This window comes from Zootoca vivipara, chromosome 14 (assembly GCF_963506605.1).
Source record: "Zootoca vivipara chromosome 14, rZooViv1.1, whole genome shotgun sequence".
NCBI classification, from domain to species: domain Eukaryota; kingdom Metazoa; phylum Chordata; class Lepidosauria; order Squamata; family Lacertidae; genus Zootoca; species Zootoca vivipara.
This window is the reverse complement of record NC_083289.1, coordinates 18,924,497-18,945,670: the sequence shown is the minus strand read 5'-3', so window position 1 is coordinate 18,945,670 and position 21,174 is coordinate 18,924,497. Positions and strand designations below refer to the sequence as shown.

At 46.8% G+C, this 21,174-nt stretch overlaps 1 protein-coding gene across 4 annotated transcripts in view; it reads right to left on the bottom strand.

Moving 5' to 3' along the window:
* NTRK3 (neurotrophic receptor tyrosine kinase 3) overlaps nt 1–21,174 on the bottom strand; it is a 416,191-nt gene that overhangs the window by 226,978 nt on the left and 168,039 nt on the right. For all 4 annotated transcript variants that reach the window (XM_060282684.1, XM_035131834.2, XM_035131835.2 and 1 more), the window contains exons 6-8: nt 11,334–11,476; nt 10,322–10,463; nt 7,685–7,981 (exon numbers count right to left, since the gene is read on the bottom strand). In XM_060282684.1, coding sequence (XP_060138667.1) covers nt 7,685–7,981; nt 10,322–10,463; nt 11,334–11,476 — 582 coding nt within the window. The remainder of the gene's footprint in view (nt 1–7,684; nt 7,982–10,321; nt 10,464–11,333; nt 11,477–21,174) is intronic.

The following is a 21,174-nucleotide window of genomic DNA, read 5'->3' as shown; positions in this document are numbered from 1 at the left end:
GTTAATGGCACTATCAAAGTACAATACCATTCATATTACTATTCATTTTTAAATCATTTTAATTTTCCGAACAACACATACAACATGTGAAACATCAGAGAAAGGGAAGTGGTGAGAATACAGATCATGTTTGTGTTATCAAGCACACACTGCAATGGGTTAATTCTTCCTAACTCCCCCCCTCCCCTTTTAGCTTATTCCAAATTGCATCTTGCCTCTTTGTTATAATGTTTAGCATCACAGGATCACACAATTGCAAAGTTGGAAGGGACCTCAAGAGGCATCAAGTCCAGCCTGCAATGCAGAAATCGCAGCTAAAGCATCCTTGACAGATGACCATCCAAACTCTGTTTAAAACGTCCCAAATGAAGCAGAGTCCACCACTTTCTAAGGTAGTCTGCTCCACCGTTGATCAACTCTTACCACCAGAAAGTTCTTCCTAATGTTTAGTGGGAATAATAATAATAATAATAATAATAATAATAATAATAATAATAATTTATTATTTATACCCCAGCCATCTGGCTGGGTTTCCCCAGCCACTCTGGGCGGCTTCCAACAGAAAAATGAAATACAATAATCTATTAAACATTAAAAGCCTCCCTAAACAGGGCTGCCTTCAGATGTCTTCTAAAAATCTGGTAGCTGTTTTTCTCTTTGACATCTGATGGGAGGGCGTTCCACAGGGCGGGCGCCACTACCGAGAAGGCCTTCTGCCTGGTTCCCTGCAACTTGGCTTCTCGCAACGAGGGAACCGCCAGAAGGCCCTCGCCACTGGACCTCAGTGTCCGGGCAAAACGATGGGGGTGGAGACACTCCTTCAGGAATCTCCTCTCTTGTAGTTTGCAGCAGGAGAAAACCAGCTTGCTCCATCTTCTATGTGACAGCCCTTCCAATATCTGAAGATGGCTATCATATCACCTTTCAGTCTACTCTTTTTCAGGCTAAACATACCCAATTTCCTCAACCATTCCTCATAAGGCTTGGTTTCTATTTTTTTCTCCAGTAATTCTTTTTAAAATATTTTATTAGTTTTTACATATAGTCACATAATGTAACATCATACCTTCGTCTTATATCTCTTTAGCTCTACTGAGCCTAACGACTTCCCTCCCACCCACCTAGTGGTTTACAAAATTAAATTTTGCATCTTTGCATTTCCCTTCTTTTCCTATTCTTGTTACCTCATTATCTAAAATATTAAATCAAATCAACTTGAATAGGTAGCAATTTCATCTTACACATCTTCAGATAACCCTGCCAGTGATGTTAATTGCTTACAGTTGCCTTTCAAATAGAATATAAATTTATTCCAGTCTTTTGGGAATGCTTCGTCTCGCTGGTTCCGGAACCATGAGGTTTGGTTTCTAAACCCTTTATCATCTTGGCCACCCTCCTCTGCACACATTCCAGTCAATATCCTTCTGAAAGTGTGGTGCCTCCAGGTGTGGTCTGAGCAAGGCAAAATGGAACAGTACTTTTACTTCCATTAATCTGCACACCATATTTCTGTTGGTGCAGATCACAATCAACATTCATATCCCACCTTTCATCTGGGGAGCTCAAAGCAGCAGGATCTGAGCCTGGGACCTTGTGTGCTCCACTGAGCTACGGCACTTCCCCATCTTCCAGGTGAGCTGGACAACACTGTCCCAACCCTTCCAAATGGCTGAAGTCTTCCCTGGCCACGCAGCCAAGGTGGTACCCCTAAAGGAAACCATCAAGGACTTCCAGCAGATCCTTACAAGAGAACATGACCACCTCCTAGAACAGGCTTTCTACATTGTGAGGCCTATTAAAAATGTTTAATGTTTTATTGGGGACCCAGGTGGCGCTGTGGGTTAAATCACTGAGCCTAGGGCTTGCTGATCAGAAGGTCGGCAGTTTGAATCCCTGTGATGGGGTGAGCTTCCGTTGCTTGGTCCCAACTCCTGCCAACCTAGCAGTTCGAAAGCACATCAAAATGCAAGTAGATAAATAGGAACCGCTACAGCGGGAAGGTAAACGGCGTTTCCATGTGCTGCTCTGGTTTGCCAGAAGCGGCTTTGTCATGCTGGCCACATGACCTGGAAGCTATACGCCGGCTCCCTCGGCCAATAATGCGAGATGAGCGCGCAACCCCAGAGTCGGTCACGACTGGACCTAATGGTCATGGGTCCCTTTACCTTTACCTTTAATGTTTTATTATGTTTTTATAGATGTTGGAAGCCACCCAGAGTGGCTGGGGCAGCCCAGTCAGACGGGTGGGGTGAAAATAATAAAATGATGGTGATGGTAGCTTGGTGCTTACATGATCCAGCCAGATACACCACCCTTTCATAAGCCCTTGACCTATGAGGATCAGCAGCTTCGAATAAATATTTCCTCTAACAGCTGGTCAGAGTCCTTGGTATATATACTCTTTTTAACACCTCCGGGTGACATTCAGCTTACACAGGTACAGAAAAGAACACCACCTTTTCATTTATCCACTCATGAGGCAAACTACACAAAAACAAAACAAAACAAAACCCTGAAACGAAGAGGACTTGACAAGGCTTTGAAGACAGAGGATGCCCAGAATGATTTAGCAGTGCTATCTGTTAAAAGTGGCATCTGGAACGCAATGCAAAGAATAGGACAGTACAACCCCCAGGGAGGGTTGCAAGTGGAGCTCGCGGTGAACTGAAAGCTCTGTTGACAAAGAGGGATTTGCTTATGCTGAGACACCAATCCGCCACATCAGCACTTCCTGACCTCAATGTAGGTCACAACAAAAGTTTTCCTGCGGGGAATGGTTTTCATGTTTGCTTGTTTATTGGTTTGGGGTGCATTCTGTGTGTTTTGGGGAGCAGAATCTCAACTTGATTTTAGAACCCAGGCCAGCAACTCCCCACGCCTGGAGTGGGGGAGAAGAGCGCTGGTCCCGTGCTATGAATGGAATGGGACGATTACAGAGTTGTAACTTGCTCATCATCAGGGGGGCTTACGATAAAATAGTTTGGACACCACAAAACAAATAACCCATTAAACCAAAAATGAAGCTAAAAAGAGCAGAGTATATAAGCCAGAATAAAAGAGACCACAAGAGTTTTAAAAGCTGGGGAAATATGTTGAAAAAAGTCAGTGGCGGAAAGATATCAGGATGATGGCAGAGCGTTCCATAGCAAAGGGACCACTGCTAAAAAAAAACTGAAAAGGTGGGGGAACCAAGGGAAGGGTCTCTGGTGATGCTGGGGATTAAATCGGGGAAATTCTGTATGCAAAGCAGATACCCTTCCAGTGAGCTAAGACCCTTTGTCTTATTGCTATGTGTATAACATGTTCATGCTAAAGAAACAGAAATATATGTCATCCACAACGCTGCTCAATAAGTTTCATTAAATACAGCCGAATTGCCAGTATAGAAGAAGGATCTGAAGCCGCCATTTAGCATTAGCTTATCCTCATTGCACAATAGGATGACACCTTAAGCTCTGATCTGCAAGAGGCTTACCTGTGTGTGAAATACTGCCTAATCCCCCGAGAAAATGTATGACGCTACATGCTAGCTAAATTAAGCATCTCTTTTCATCTACCAACGAGTGGAACACACAGGGTTTGATTTGAGGAACCCTAATCGCATTGTGCTTAGAACACGCCGTAGGTTAATAGCGATTCCATTTCAAAGTGGGATGAATCCTGAGGAGGGAGGGGTCGTAAAGACTTTAAAAAATGTGGATCCACTTGCTACAAAACAGTGACTGTTTCCTAATTGCAGAAGACCTACCTGGAACCCTGAATATTGCATTACACCAGGTCTGGCCATTTGTTCTGCTAACCCAGACTAGTGGTAGAATATCTGCCTTGATGCCAGGGTCAACCCCTGACATTATTGGTTTTTCTTGGGAAAGACCTACTCCGGGCATAGGCAAACTCGGCCCTCCAGATGTTTTGGGACTACAACTCCCATCACCCCTAGCTAACAGGACCAGTGGTCAGGGATGGTGGGAGTTGTAGTCCCAAAACATCTGGAGGGCCAAGTTTGCCTAGGCCTGATCTACTCTCTGAAATGAAATCCTGGAGAACTGCAGCTGGTTAGTGTAGACCAGGAGTAGGGAATCACTGACACATCAGCCAAATTTGGCCCCTCAAGCCTTACCTAAACCGCATCCACCTGTTCCATACCTGATTTCATATGTGAGATCAGGTGTGGGGCAGGTTCTGATGTGGCTACAAAGGAACAATTGGGATCTTAAAGTAAGCTCCTCACTGTTTCTTCACAGGAGCAATGCATGCTCTTCCTGCTCATCACTAGATAGGCAGTGGGATGGGCACCTTATTCAAATACAGTCATACCTCGGGTTACGTACATTTCGGGTTGCGTATGCTTCGGGGTAACCTATGCGGTGGATCCAGAAGCATTTACTTCTGGGTTCGCCATGAGTGCATGCACAGAAGCATTCTGCACAGTTTGCGCATGCACAGAAGTGCGCCTTTCACGCCGTTCAGGTTATGAACGGCACCCCGGAACGGATCAGGTACGTAACCCGAAGTACCACTGTAGCACTAATAGTTTGCATTGAAGCCAATGCTAAACAGAGCTTTTTCCCTCTGTTTTTTTCAGAGGTTTCAATGGAAACTGCTTGGTGCTACTGGAGCAGCAAAACCTCTTGGGCTGTGGTTTCCAAGCACCCAACAAGCAGCTGGCTGACAGGTGTCTGTGAAGCTCTGGACAACGGACTTGGACAGGGAGGTGGAACAACCCACCTGTTGATCCATGGCACTTGTTTATTGGCATGTGGGTTGTCTCACCCTCTTGTCAACACTGGTCCAAGGTGGTGGAGTCAGCTAAGGATCTGGCCAGCTGGGGCAAAAAGGTTCAGTGCACACAATACTGAGCTGGATGGACCAATGGTTTGGCCCAGTACATATGATTCCTTCCACTCTTCCCAGTATGCTATACTGGGACTGGCAGTAGGGCTTTCCCTTCACTTGCTACCTGGGAGCCCTTTAATCAGAGAAGCTGTGGGTGGAACTTAGAACTTCAATATGTGCTACACAGCCCAGAGCGAATTAAATTAGACTACAGATAAGGCAGGTGGGGAACTTGTGGCTCTCTGGATGTTGTTGGACTAACATCTCCCATATCCTCAACTATTGATGGCATGGCTTGGGGCTGATGGGAGTTGGAGTCCAGCAACATTTGGAGGCCTTCAACTTACCCTTCAACATTTCTCTGATGAAAATAGGGTTATTCTATTCAACAACAACAACAACTATTATTATTTATTTATTGTTGTTGTTATTATTATTATTATTATTATTATTATTATTATTATTATTATTATTATATTTAAACCCCACTCATCTGACTGGGTTGCCCCAGCCACTCTGGGTGGCTTCCAACATATATAATAACACACAGACACACAGACACACAGACACAGAGAGAGAGAGAGAGAGAGAGAGAGAGAGAGAAACCAGTGCTTTTTTCTGGGGGGGGGGGGGTTTGCAGGAGTACGCATACCCCTAAACATTTTGTGAATCTTTGTACTTTTGTCCATTTACTGTATTTATTTTGCCCGATTTGAACTATAAAATGGTGATTGTCTTGAGTCAAAATGAGAGTACCCCTAAACATTTTTAAAGGGGAAAAATCACTGAATAAAACGTTAAACATTTTGAACCTTCCCTATACAGGGCTGCTTTCAGATGTCTTCTAAAGGTTGTATAATTGCTGTATTTACTCAAATGTAATGCACACTTTTTTTGCCAAATTACATCACAAAAATTAGGGTGTGCATTAGATTTGATGGCACATTTACATTCACCAGCAAATACTTTTTGAGTTTCAAGGTTTTGAAAACTGAGCTCTGCATTAGATTCGATAGTGCCTTAGATTCGTGTAAATACGGTACTTATCTCCTTGACTCAGGGGTCACATAATTCCATACCCCCCAACATTTCTCTGATGAAAATAGGCATATCCTAAGGAAAAGTGGGACATTCTGGGATCAATTCAGAAACTGGGACAGCAGTCCATGGCAAATAGGAACACTTGTAGGGTCTGCTTCAGGTTCCCTACCCCTGAAATAGATAATTGCATAACTGAAAACAGGATTGCACCACTGCCACCCTGGGCTCCTTTTTCAAGAGGAAGAGCGGCGTAGAAATTCAATTAATAAATGATAATTTTTCCCCATTATATACATATGCCTCTCTGCACACATAGAACTAACATGTGGGGTTGGGGGTTGGGTGGGGGAGTTCTTGCATAGCTTGTCCCCTGGTGAGATTATTTTGCACAAACCAAGAGTTGTTTTCTATAGTCTCAACCTTCCTACCCCCAGCCAGTGGCGCGAGCCCATAAATGGTCTTAGAACCTCATTTGCTGCTTGTGTGAACTAGTCCTTTGCCAGAGAGCTTATCAGCCTCCAAGTCCCAAATATAATTTCTCTGCTCCAGTCTAAGACGGCTGGGACCTCAACAGATAGCTTGTTCTCCAAGGGAAGGATTCCGCTTTTAATGGGCTATATCTCATCTGCAGCGAGGGCTTCATGTATAGCGAGGTATAAATAATAAATTAGAATACCACTGGTATCGCACTCTCTAAATATAGCAAAATGTCCTATTTTGCTGTGGGAGACAGGGCTGTGGGAGACAGCAAAGGGCGCTCCTCTTTCTCACAGCAGCATTCCAGATGGCAACAAGCATGCCTAATGCTGCGAAATCTAATTCTACAGGGACCTGCTTAAGCCAAAATTGGAAGGCACTGCAAGGGCCCTGTTGCTCTTTCTCCTAGATTGCAGGAATGTAAAATTGCTTGTTGTGTCCTTTTGTGGAGAGGGGCAAAGAGCAGGAGGGAAAGAGACAGGCCACAGTCACCCCATACATTTAAAGCACTATAACGCCACATTAACAGACCCCTCCAAAGTGTCTCTATTTTCCGGGGACAGTCCTGCATTTACAGAAGCTGTCCCGGTTTCTGATTTGATCGTGGAATGTCCCGCTTTTCCTTAGGACACCCCTGTTTTCAACGGGAAAAAATGTTGGAGGGTACGGAGATATGCGATTCCCCCATGAGCCAAGAAGTAACTATACAACCTTCAGAAGACCTCTGAAGGCAGACCTTTATAGGGAAGCTTTTAAATGTTTAATGTTTTATTATGTTTTTTATATATGTTGGAAGCTGCCCAGAGTGACTAGGGCAACCCAGTAAGATGGGTGGGATGATAATAATAATAATAATAATAATAATAATAATAATAATAATAATAATAATGGAATAGGGTGTCCCTAGTTTCATTGGAGAAATGTTACACAGCCCAGGCTTCCCCCAAAGAATCCTGGGAGTTGCAGTTTGTTAAGGATGATGAGAGTTGTATGGAGAGCCCTATTCTGCCTCTCACAGATACAAGGCCCAGAGTTCCCAGTGAAAAGGAATTGATTCTTGAATGACTCTGGACTAGATCCAGGCCAGCTCAGGTGTTCCCCAGTCAGCCTGGGTCAGAGCTGATCTGGGGCCCCAAATATCAGGCCTTAGATTAGGGCTGGGGAGTGGTTTTTCACAGCCTCAGTTCAGCCACAGATCTCATCAGAGTAAGCTGGTAACTTTGGAGCCCTCTGAGGTTCTTCTAGTCTGTGGGTTTCTCCTCAGGGACAGAAAAAAAAGAGGGATGTGGGAGGGGAGGAGCTGCAAGATTGCAAGCTGTCAGTCTCTCACTTGGAAAGGGTTTCTCCAGGAAGTGCCCTCTGACTGTCTGGTTGGCCGTTCCCAGGAAGTTGGTGGCGATGATGGTGTAGTTGCCATTGTTGTAGTGCGTCGGGTGGTTGAAGAGCAAGCAGCCATCGGACACTTCCCCCTCCTGGAAGAGCTCCATGCGGATGAACTCTGTCTCCCTGAGAATCTGGCCGTTGTAGAGCCAATGGATTTGGGGTGGAGGGTTCCCATGCACCGAAAACTCAATGCAGTGCTCCATGTGGCGGATGGGGTCCAATAAGCTGATCACCCGGGGAGGATCTGAGCAAGGAGAAACAAAAGGCAACATGAAAACGGCAGCCTGCAAAGGACAGCACAGTCTCAAGAGCCTCGACTTTCTGGAAAACATGGAAGGAGGGAAGCTGGACCTAACTTGCAAAAAGTTTATGAGGGTGCAAGGTAAAATATAAAGGGGAAACTCTCTCTCCTCTTTTTACTTTGGTGTGGTGAGGGACATTTGTCCTTGAACTCTGTCCCCACCTGCAAAATGCAGTCACTACTTTCACAACGTGCAAGGAAAACTCTGGGATGGCTCAGTTGATAAGAGCAGGAGACTCATAATCTCAGGGTCAGGGGTTCGAGCCCCATGTTGGGCAAAATATCCCTGCATTTTCCCTGGGTGGGATGGGGAGGTGGGTGTGGTGGATTGCCAATGTTCCTGTTTTTCTTGATATGTGTAGGGGTTCGGCGTCAGCGTCATTTGTGTAGGTTCTCTGTTCGTGCTTCTCTGTTGGTGAGAGAGGTCGGGATTCGTCTTAGGATGTGATTGCTCATTTGTGGTTGGCTGTGATGATCTTTAGTTTCTCGTGTGAGTGGGGAGGGAGGATGTTTTGATTAGGATAGCCATATTGATTTGTATGCTGACGGCAAGTTTTTGTCATTGTCTTGTTGGGCTGTATAAGTGATGAAGGGGAACCATACTGGGGTGAAGGTGTCTTCTTCTGTTTGTCCCCGTGTCAGTTTCAGCTTACTGGTTAGTTTTTCTAGTAGGGCTGTTTCCCATACAACTTGGAACCATTGGTCCATGCTTACTCCTGACAGGTCTCTCCAATGTCTGGTTATGATGTTTCTGGGGGCGGGGCAAGGCACCCACAGGGTAGGGCAAGCTGGGGCAGGGCACGCTGCGTGGAACCTCCATGGAGTCCGCAAGCCCCATGTTGCCGTTTCGGAAAGCGCGGAACCTGCAGGCGAGATGTGTGGCTCGGGTGGGCTACAGGCCAGGCCCCGTGGTCACCCCCCTCAGTGGTGACACCCAAGGCGGCCTGCACCCACCACACACACCCTTCCTATGCCACTGACTGACAGATCACATTTACATCCTACCTTTTTCTCCAGGGTGTTCAAAGTGGCATACATGGTTCTCCCCCTTCTCATTTAATTTCCACAATCACCCTGGGTTAAGCCCAGAAGTGTTGGCTGGCCCAAGGTCACCCAGTGCGATTCATGGCTGAGTGGAGATTTGAACCCTGGTCTCCCGGGTGTTCATCCAGCGCTCCAACCACTACACCACACTGGCTTTCAATGTAGAGAATAGCCCCCCTGCTACATCCTCCATCCTCCATATTATTTCAGGTCATAATACTGATGTTGCGAGTACGATACAGCTGTAAGCTGACGTACATCATGGCAAGCGGCCATATATCCTAATGGAGTTTGGCTGTGCATCCCAGTGGGGAACATGATGCACCTTTTAGCCATTGGGCAGGACTGTGAGCATTACAAAGGTGGAGAATCTTCTGTCCCCTCTTCAATATTTCATTTCTGACTATCTCGCTATACACTTATGGAATTCCACTCAGCTGCTGCTCTGCACATAAATTGAAGTGTACAGGCTAACATGGGCAAGCTGGAGCGTGGAAGGTAATTCTCTGCCATTCGCAAGCCTCTGGGGGTGGGGAGAGGAGTGTTAAGGAAGTGTGCACATATTAGAAAAGATTCTCAAGGATTGGACCCATGGGAAAATGTTTACAGATGTAGGAAGCTACAGCAACACTCAACAGTCTCCCGGGCAGCAATTTCCAAATCTGTAAACCACAGCAGAACAGTTCAGCATGTTCCAAGAGAAAATACCACAAATGCTGAAGTCTCCCATGTGGCCAAAATCCCCATCTTCAGAGGAGTGTGCCTGATGCATCTCTGTATGATTTACTGCTCTGCCCTTGCCTCCTTCTAGTCAGCCTCTCCCTGTTGGGGATGCACTTAATCTCTACATTGGCAGCAACTGGATCACTCTTAATGCAAACATAAGTAGGTAAGGAATAGCTGAGGACAAATGGAGGTCGGTGGGGCAGTACCTTGTTTGCCCTACTTGACCAGCCTCTTCTGGCTGGGCCTAAGGTGTGCGTTGGTTGAAAGAGTGGGCATGTCTATTAGTAGTATCCTCTCTTTCACTCTGAGGAACCCTGGAGAAATCTCAGCACCCTTGCAGAACAATTCCCAGTATGATAGATACGGAATGTGTTTCTAGTGTAGAACTGCCCTGCGTCAAGATCTAAGTTTTTGTGTGCTGTGTGTGCATGTACAAATGAACACTTTCCATGTCATTGTCATCCCTCCCTGTCTCCCTTGAACCCTCACCTTTCCCTTTCCCCATAAACTTACAATATACAGTGAGGAGCACACTTGCATTAGACATCCCCACCACGTTCTCGGCAATACACGTCAACAGGAACCCGTTGTCCTCACTCGTGACATTCACCAGGGTGAGATTGATGGAATGGACATTGGTCCAGTTGGCGTTTGTCTAAAAATAACCAAGAGGGGGGGGTGAAATATACTCGGAGTCGAGAGTGAATTTCATGCTCTTTATTCAGCTCATAGTCATCAAGGAGAAGAAGAGAAGAATGCCCTTTCCCCAAAACCATCTGCTTATATACATTATTTACACAATGGGCTTTGCGTGATTGGCTACTTCAGGGCTACACCTGTGGGCCAATCAGTTTGTGGACTGACTTCTGCCAGCAGCCTGATTGGCTGCTCCTGCAGGCCAATCAGGTTGCGGATTCACTTCTGCCAGCCGCCTGATTGGCTGCTCCTGCAGGCCAATCAGGTTGCGGATTCACTTCCACCTGGAGTTGGATTGGGTGGCTCCTGCGGACCAATCAGACTGCTGATTCTGGATCCTATTGTTCTATGATTCAGCTCAGTACATAACACCCCTCCCCTCTAAGTTCCCGTCCTGCCCGGGAGGTTGCATTTGCAGTCCCCAAAGTATGCTGGCCGCCCACGTGTGCGTTGTGGTCTGGGGTGTTCCTTGGTCAGGGGTTCTGGTTCTGGCTCATGTTCCACGGCTGCTGGCTGTGCCGGGCTGTCAGGTCTGGCGCCACCGGCCCACAAGCTCAGTACATAACAGGGGGGGATGTTTAAACACACACACACAAACACACACACACACACACACACACACACACACAAAAGAACTGTTGAACCCTTGGCCAATTTGTGCCCCTGGATCAAGAGAAATCTACCATATAGATTACCATGCATCATGCAGATCTTTAACAAATTTGATGGGCATTGAAAGCCGGCTAATATTAAACCGAGGACCCTCCATATATACAGAGAAGTTATCTGGGCGATTAAAGCAGAAAAGCACCTGGATTTAGCATCCTACCTGATGAGTGTTGATCGAGCGTAGATTTACCACCATCCAGTCGACATCAGGCAAGGGTGAGCCAGAACCATTGCAGGTGATGACAGCATTTTCCCCCTCACACACAGTCAGATTCACGTGGCTGACACTGATTTCGGGCAAATCTAAAGAAGTCAAACCAAACACAAAAGCATCCGTGTCAAGATGGTGTTCAACTAAGAGATGCCACTGCAAGCATCAGGGTTCAAACCTCCAGTTCCTAATCTAGGAAGATAAGAAGCTGCCTTACACTGAGTCAAGCCATTGTCTACAATGAATGGAAGCAGCTTCCCAGGATTTCAGCCCTACCTGAAGATGCTGCAGATTGAACCTGGGGCCTTCTGGATGCAAAGCGGATGCTCTAACCACTGAGCTATGACCCTTATTCAAACCTGGTTTAGAACGGCTTCAGATGTTGACAGTGCTAGAAGCACATGTCGGGGGGGGGGGATACTTCTCATTGGCTCTGCCCTGTAGGTACCCAAACTCCTGAGCAGTTTGCCATCTAATAAATGCTTGGTGTTCAATTGCAGCTAGCAATTCTCAAAACACACAAACAATAGCCTGCTGCATCTTCCTGTTCTATAGAACTGCATACAATTGAGAGAGATCTTGCAGGAGCAGCAGGAGACTCCCTTGCTGGTCCTTAAGAGTCAGGTCACAGGGTTGCCATATTTTGAAGAGCAAAAAAAGAGGATGCTGTGATGGCCATTCAAAGCAAATGAATGCAATTTGTCTCAAATTTTGCCCCTGGAAAAAAAGAGGACATGTGGCAAACCTATCATAGGAGAACAGGAACTTGTATATGACAGGGGAGGGCCGATGGGGCAAGAATTGCATCAAATGCTTCAGAGAGGAGTAATGAGCGAAAAGGAAGGCACGCCATACATAATATACCCAGGACTGATGGATTCATCCATAGAAGACATCCATGTTGTTGGATTAGCTCCATAAGGCACATAATGTCAGTGTTTTGAAAAATATGGCAAAGCTTCTGACCTGCTTTGCCTGGCACAAAAGACTCCACGAAAAGAGTGTCCGTGCAGAGTATATTCTGCTTTTATTCTTAAAAGTCTTTAACTGCAGAACGACTAACTATACAGACATCAACACCACCAGCTTTCTCCAACCAACCAACCAAGCCCCAGCAAACACCACTAACATATATACAGGTACAATACCATTAGGTGAGAGGTTGCATGAGTCACCGCAGGCCGCTGACTCATGCTGACTCAGCTCCCCCAGCATTAAAGAAACAGCGGCCAATTTTTAGCCGTGACACATAAAACCTGGAATGTCAACGCATGTGCTCCAAGATGCCTCAATAATCAGAGGGATCTAAAAAAAAAATGGAAGATTTCCACATTGCTCCTCAAAACAAGGAATGTGAGGGGTGCCCTAAAACAGGCATGTGAATAGAAGAGCAGCTGGAACTTCATGGCAGAAAGCAGCCCAAGGCACCACCTGCCTATTACTAACCAGGTGGACCAAGCAGCATCAGATGATGGGGGAGCAGCTAACAAAGACACCCCTCAATGCATCCTCAAGCAAGCTGGAGAAGGGATGGGCAATGTGTTCCTTTCCAAGGCCACCACAGAGGAAGTTGAACAAGCCATGCAGTGGAATGCCTTAGGTCTTTATAGATTGCTTTGAAAGTGGGTTAGAGAAATATCATGGAGGACAAGGCGATCAATGGCTAAGTACTGCCTCTGCTCTTGGAGGCATTAGGCATAGGCAAACTCGGCCCTCCAGATGTTTTGGGACTACAACTCCCATGACCCCTAGCTAGCAGGACCCAGTGGTCAGGGATGATGGGAATTGTAGTCCCAGAACATCTGGAGGGCCGAGTTTGCCTATGCCTGCATTATGTACTGAATGCCAGTTGCTGGGAACTGCAGGTGAGCAGAGTGCTGCCGTGGTCATGTCCAGCTTGCAGGTTTCCTATAGGCATCGACCACCGTGAGAAGATGCTGGAATAGATGGACCTTTTGACTCCATCCAGCAAGTCTCTTCTTATAGTCTGATGCTGAATTTGGAGCAGAGATGGGCATATCTAGCAATAGAAACATTGGAGAATTCCCGCTGAAAGGAAAATTGCCAATTTTCACTTATCTGTCCCATGTCACTCCCCCACCCCCACACTTTCCCATCCTCACCTTAAATGGGCATTCAGCATTCCACAGAGGAGGAGTTTGGATTTGATATCCCGCTTTATCACTACCCGAAGGAGTCTCAAAGCGGCTAACATTCTCCTTTCCCTTCCTCCCCCACAACAAACACTCTGTGAGGTGAGTGAGGCTGAGAGACTTCAGAGAAGTGTGACTAGCCCAAGGTCACCCAGCAGCTGCATGTGGAGGAGCGGAGACGCGAACCCGGTTCCCCAGATTACGAGGCTCCCGCTCTTAACCACTACACCACACAGCCACTGAATATGCCCATCCCTTCTTGGATGTGGCTGGTTTCACATTTCTAGAATCTTGGTTTTCTCCCCAAGCCTACATATGTATCCTTCTTGTACTTGGATGGTACCATTTTGGCTCCATTAAGCAACCACACTCACAGCCCGGACATCGGAAATACCGGGGCTGATTAACTTGGCAAGCTCCGCCAGCTTCTTGGATCACAAATGCGAGGCTCGGTTGTAAAATTCTCTGAAAGCCGCTGTCACATTGGACCACTGTCGTGAGACGGAAGAGTTCCATTTTGGAAGGGGAAGAGATCAGCAGGGAGATCTCTCTCCAGTTGTGATGGGGAGTGGTGTGGGGGCAGGGAGGTCAGGGAAACTGTTCACCCCATAATCCCAGGAAATTAATGTACATAAATCCTCTCCAGATCGTAGCCAGAGAGGTCTTCCCAGCCTGCTACTTTGCTCACGAAGGATTTCCTAATCCTCCAAGATTACTCCTCCAATTTGCTGAGGAATTTTCAGTTGTCTCCCAAATCCCTTTTGGCTCACCTTCATGCAGCTATCCCAGCCCACTTCCAACATTTAATAAAAAGGGGAGGGGGGCAGAAAAGTGTATGGTTGTCTTTAGAAAAGTTGGGAGATGTTTTAACACGTGCTATTCCTGGGAGTTCTATAATTGGGGGAGGGAGTAAAGGAAAGAGGAGAAAAACAGTCTGCTTCCTACCTACCCAATTATGTACACAAGTCCAGCTACAGGATTTGAGTGGTCCCTGTCAGGGATGGCAGAAATCGGTCAATTTCAGTTTCTCACTTCTCCAGTCTTAATTTCAATTCTCCACTTATTCAGACCAGTTTGCAGATCTTTTTTTTTAAGTCTTCACAGAAAATTATCAGCATTTTAGTGCAAATTCCTTCTACGTAAACATATTTTGTATGCAATTTTGCATAAAGGTAAAGGTAAAGGGACCCCTGACCATTAGGTCCAATCGTGACCGACTCTGGGGTTGCGCGCTCATCTCGCATTATTGGCCGAGGGAGCCGGCGTATAGCTTCCAGGTCATGTGGCCAGCATGACAAAGCCGCTTCTGGCAAACCAGAGCAGCACATGGAAACGCCGTTTACATTCCCGCTGTAGCGGTTCCTATTTATCTACTTGCACTTTGACGTGCTTTCGAACTGCTAGGTTGGCAGGAGCTGGGACCAAGCAACGGGAGCTCACCCCGTCACAGGGATTAGAACCGCCGACTTTCGGATCAGCAAGCCCTAGGCGTAGTGGGTTAACCACAGCATAATTCTGCAAAGTAATTTTCCCTATCAGAAAACATTTCTGTATGCTGTTTTCCCAGATACATTTCTATGCTTTAGTATATGCATACATGCACCATTCCTTAGTGGAGAGCTGCAGTGCAAAATCTGGAGTTTCCGGGAATGGCTACAGTCAGGGTTGTTGTGACTACTCCTGAGTAACGACCTTCCACATGCTTGTCTTTCAGAAGTCTTTATTAGTGCACATTATTTACAGTGTAGCGAGCTACTGGTTTCATGTCTCCTCATTCCGAATCAGAATGCGGCACTGCCCCCTTCCGCGATTTGGACCAACATAAAAGCCTCGGGACAGTGAATCTCCTCCCTTTTCTCCTCCTCCTCAATTCCGGTGTCGGGGGGGAAGGGCCTGCGGTCTGCCCTATTCCCGTCCACTCTTTCCGCCTCTCTCTCTTCCTGCCTGTGGAGCAGGGGCTCTTGGATATTGCTAGAGGTCTGGCACTCCCTCTCCGTTTCCTGACTCACCCCTTCAGACCCCTCGCTCTCATGACTGCTTGGAGACGGGCTGCTTCTGATGAGGGGGGGGGGGGTTCCTCTGTAATCCCTTACAGCTACATTTCAATTTGTGCATTGTTTGTGAATTGGGCAAGTGACCTGAATTGAAATTCTCCCCCATTCCTAGTCCCTGGACAGGTGGCTGGCTCTCTCTTTAACTTTTTGCAGATACAAGGAAGCAACACCGAATACTCTTCTCCAGGCAAAGCACTTTATCTTATAAAAGATAGAGTGGGTTGTGGAAGGGCTGGAATAAGTCCTAAGGTTTGGGGGTTGGACTGAGTTAGCTAGAGCTGAGCTAGAGGGGCTGTGGTTGTAAAGTTAAGCTATTTGATTGGCAGAAGGGCTCCTAGTTAAGCTCAGTGACTTTCGTTTTTGGCCACTCTTGCTGTGGTGTTTGAATCTCTCTCCCCCCCCCCGCCCGCCACTTTCTTCTGCAGGTTTTAGCCTGACATTGCTTTGCCTGTCATGGGGTCGCCTGTTGAAGGGGCCCAGTAGGAATTTTGCCATTTGGCTGATTGGCTGTTGCCATTTGGTTTTTGCCTACTGCTTAGCAAATTGTCACAACTTGTTAGGTTGGCGGTTAGGTTTTTGGTTATTGAATTTGGTTGAAGGAGGGGTGTGGCATCCAAATGCCTACACCCCTTCTTAATGTTGCTCCACATAGAAGTATTCCGTTAAAGGAATCCTGAGGCTTTCACTCTGCTCCTTGCAGCCCCGCCATAGGCGGCATTGGGGGGCCATTACAGAGCACGAGCCTTGGGGAACATTCGTGGACGAGAGGGCGGAATGCCTGGGCACAGCTACCTCCTCTCCCATGGATGTTTACTTGACTTCCCTATATGCATAGGGAAGTCGGAGCTGGTACTGTCCCAAGTGGACAAATGATCTGAGTCCTGTCCCAAGTGGACAGATGATGTAAGTCCTGTCCCAGGCGGGGCAGATGAAAATGGTCCTTCCAAGAGAAGGACAAATGGTTAACCAAAAGCCTAAGCCAACACTCAAATTAAAATTGTATTTAAATAAAGTTGTGGCCAAAATTAATGCCAAAAACCCAAACCTAAAATATTGTGTCTGTTGTGAGTTATTAGGGGGGATTTCTGTTAGCCTCGTCACACAAGTACCGTCTTTCCCCTTTTTTAAGACACCGTCTTATAACTTTTTTTCCTCAAAAAAACACAGGGTGGCTTACTTTCGGTGGGATGTCTTATTTTTTTATTACCAGTACGGTTTTTACGGCTCAGGGTGCTGCTGGGCTCTCTTGAGTGCTTGGCGCTGCAGCAGCCACTGGTTCCGGGTGGCGGGGCAGCAGGCATCCTAGGCCGGGCCAGGCAGAGGCCGCTGGCTCAGGCGCTCCGCCTGCCGCTGCAGGGCGCTCCAAGCTCCTTGGCCAGGCCAGGCAAGGAAGAAGCAGTGAGCCCAGCGGTGGCGACAAGCACAGAAGCGGCAGGGCGGTGATGGACGAGAAGGCGGAGCGCGGGGATGCAGCCAGCAAGGCGGGAGCGCGATCAGCTGTTAAGCGGAGCTCTTGGAGCGCCACTTCAGAGCTGATCGCGCTCCTGCAGTGCCAGCTGCATGGAGTGACTCTGTGAGTGGAGGTGCCTGTGGGGGTTGGTTTCCGCGGCGCAGAAGTACGGCTTATTTTCGGGGTATGTCTTATATTTCTCAAATGCTTAAAAACCCTGCCATGGCTTACTTTCTGACTACGTATTAAAAAAGGGGAAACAGGGTATAACTGCATGCAAAATACAAGTGTGTTTTCCTGGACAGGTAGCGCCATCTCTAAGTTCTCACTCTTCCCCCAAGGACTTGGCTGTCCTCAGAAGAACCCACATTCCCTAGAGTTTTCTATGAGTCATTGTTTTGGGTGTGCTTCTATGCTGGGAGGTGCCCCGACCAGAGCAGTGGCTCCTTCAGAGACACAACAGAGGCCGCTACAAACAAGCAAGCATCTAACGTTCTATCCTGCTTCTGCCAATTGACTCGCTGGCAGACAGGCAGTAGTAGAAACTGTGAAGGGAAGTTGAAAAATTTCTTATATCGCCGATTTTAACGAGGAGCGTGCAAAATGTTCTTGTCAGGTTTAGATACAGTACATTTGACCTCGGTGCAAACGAGTTGAACTGAAAAGCCCTAAAGGCCTTCTGAAGCAAGCCAGGCAGAAGATAGAGCTGTTTATCAAGTTATTCTATACATATTCCATGGCGCCGGGCCATAACACACTGGGGAAGGGCCATAGCGCAGTGGCAGAGCATCTGATTTGCATGCTAAAGGCTCCAGGTTTGATCCAAGGCATCGCTGTGAGAGAACCCTGCCTGCACGCCTGGAGAGCCAACTGCAAGTCAGTGCAGACAACACTGAGATAGATGGGTCAATGGTCTCACTCAGTACAAGGCACCTTCCTATGTTTCTACAACACAATTTTTTTTGCCACAGCTTCACCAAACCATCCCATCATACAGGGCCTTCCTGGGAACTCCGGTTTTGATGCAGACCCAGGAAATCAGCAAAAGCAGGTTCAACAAGCCAGGGACTGCTAACAGGCTGTGTTTTGTTTCCAGGCACCAATATTTTCAAGGCAAAAGGTAGGTTTGGGGCAAGCAACTCATTTGCCACCCAGAACCCCAAAATAACTCTTTTCTGCTACTATTGGCAGCAAGTGGCAGCACTTGTTCCCACCCCTTGTCTGCTACTTTTGCACCATTTCTGGACATTGCAGGGAATGTACAACAGGAAGGATGACACTGCACAGGCAATTAGATTTGTCTGTATGGCAAAAACAGTCCCATGAGGACAGAGCCTGCTCAATGGCCCCAGAATGCTGACTATTTTAGGGAGGGCACAGGAAGAAAAGGGAGAAGATCCTGACAACGAAGGCCGTTTCCTACATTCTTCTGTTCCTAAAACATTCTTGAGATTATTGCATGTAGGATTTGAGGAGTCTCAAAGCGGCTAACATTCTCCTTTCCCTTCCTCCCCCACAACAAACACTCTGTGAGGTGAGTGAGGCTGAGAGACTCCAAAGAAGTGTGCCTAGCCCGAGGTCACCCAGCAGCTGCATGTGGAGGGGCGGAGACGCGAATCCGGTTCACGAGTCTACCGCTCTTAACCACTACGCCACACTGGCTCTCCCCAGAGAAACTCACCGTTATATATCTTTAAGCACCAGGCAAAAAACTTTCCTGTATAGCTAGGCATTTGGCCTTTAACTATCTGTGGCCTCTTAGAAGTGGGTGGGATGTGATTAATGTAGTTCCCTTTTCCTCTTGGCTTTCATGTATCTATAGGCAGGTGGAGGAGAGGGTGGCCTGTCTTTTTGGTTGATTTCGGGCACTTTGGGTTGCCCTGCGCAAGATAAAGTAACTAACAAATTTAATAGATAAATAAACAAATAAACAAATAAAGTGTTTGTTTATTTTGCACTGAGAATTGTAATGTGTTCAGACATGCAATCAGGTAATAGAATCGTACAGCTGGAAGGGTCACCTAGCCCATCTCCTTGCAATGCAAGACTGCTCCCCGCCCCCAATGTTTTATTATTAATTCGTGTGCCTGCTGTGTCCGTAGCCTAGAGGGAAAGGGAAGATAAGAAGAAAACAAAGGAACTGCAAGCAGTGGCAAAATAAGCTTGCTTATTTTCCGGCTCTGCGTGAAACTTTTGGGACATATGAGAAGGGCCTGCTGGAACAAGCCAGTATCCCAACCAGTCCAGCATCCTGTTCACACAGTGGCCAATCAGATGCCCGTGGGAAGCCTGGAGGTAGGACCTGGGCGAAATGGCCCTCTCCCTGTCCTGAGGTTTCCAGCAACTGTCATTCAAAGCACATTGCCACCGACAGTGGAGGTAGAACACAGCCAGCATGACTAGTAGTCACTGATATCAGGGCAGCAACTACCACAGGACATCCTTAATTTGGCAACAAGACCAGGGTATTCAGAATTTCAAAATCTGGAGAGAAAAGTGCATGGGGAACATTTCAGAATCATTCCCCATGCCTGTGACTCTCTAAATGACCTTAGACTACAACTCCCATCACTCCTGGCTGTTGGCCACGCTGCCTGGGGCTGATGGAAGACCACATATTTCCCCTTCTTGACCTATGGATTGCAGTGTTTTGTTGCCCAAGGGACTCCCACCCAGGAGGCACACAAAGAGAGTAGGTAGAGGAGCATCGTTGCTGATAACTCCATCTCTTTATATCTCCTCCAAACTAAGCAGCAGCAAACCCACAAAGAATTGTGGGAAGCACTGAACGGGGTTGAGAAGCTACAGCTGTACGAAGCTCAAGAGATTCCACCAGGAAACAAAGGTAATAAGTTTAAGGGGAAACCTGATGATCACGGCGATAAGGAGAAACAAAAAACGGCCTCTCGAAACTCAAAGGGTTATGTAAATAAGAGAAGGCAACAGCTTGTGTGTGTGTGTGTGTGTGTGTGTGTTGAGGTGGACAGTATACATCTGTGGTGCTAGAGGAATTCAGACTTTGTGCATTCCAATAGAAACTGACTGGAACATAAGAACAGCCTGCTGCATCAGACCAAAGTCTCATCTAGTCCAACATCCTGTCCTCACAGCGCCAATCAAATGCCTGCGAGGAACTCTGCAAGCAGGAGCCAATCAGAAGAGCACTCTCCTTTCCACAACACTTCCTAGACCAGCTTTCCCCAACCTGGTGCCCTCTGGGTGTTTTGGACTACAATGCCCATCAGCACACCTGTATTGTCTACTCCACCACAGCTTTGTGATGGATAGGAATCAATGGAAAAACACCTGGAGGGCAGCAGGTTGGGGAAGCCTGTCCTAGACGGACGTGCAGACTGGAAATTAAACTTTCAATCCGCTTTTGCCCTTCTCAAGTGTTTAAATGCCCTTTCTTGGCTCAGCAACAAGGAATCAACAATATGTTTTAACAATTCCGAGCTGATACGTTGAGAATTGGGAGAAAATCTGAATTAAATTTACATTCACATTTTTTAGTGGATCTTCCCAAAATAATGGAGATTTATGGTGAGCCTGGGAGAAAGTGATATAAATCAGAAATGAACTAGTTGGCCCATCCCTATAAATCGTAAAGAGAAAGGCTTTTTTTACGGATTATGATCTATTGGGATCGGGACCTGTCTTTTATGCTTTTGCAAATCTCCATGCATGTTGAACCATAGCAATGCGTAACAACAATCGCCGCCCCCAGTGGAACCTGCAACCGATTGTTATAGGGTAGGATTCAACTGATCGACTTCATACCACCACTGCCATTTCCCATCCACCTCCTCCACCATCCAATTGCCAGCCAACATTCCTAGCTGACGGAATAGACTCAGTCCTCACTGAGTTGATTTGGCCTCCTCCAAGGATTCCCCTGCTAAAGATTATTCTTTCTTTCTTTCTTTCTTTCTTTCTTTCTTTCTTTCTTTCTTTCTTTCTTTCTTTCTTTCTTTCTTTCTTTCTGTACTTTTGCAAAAAGATGGGATTCCCCCAAGTCTGCTGGTGCCTTGCTTTTGTGCATGGGTGTTCCTGGTGCTGTTTTCACCAAAAATACAGGAACCCAGGGATTGGGCCTCAAAAATAGAAGGAATAATAATAATCTAGCACAGATG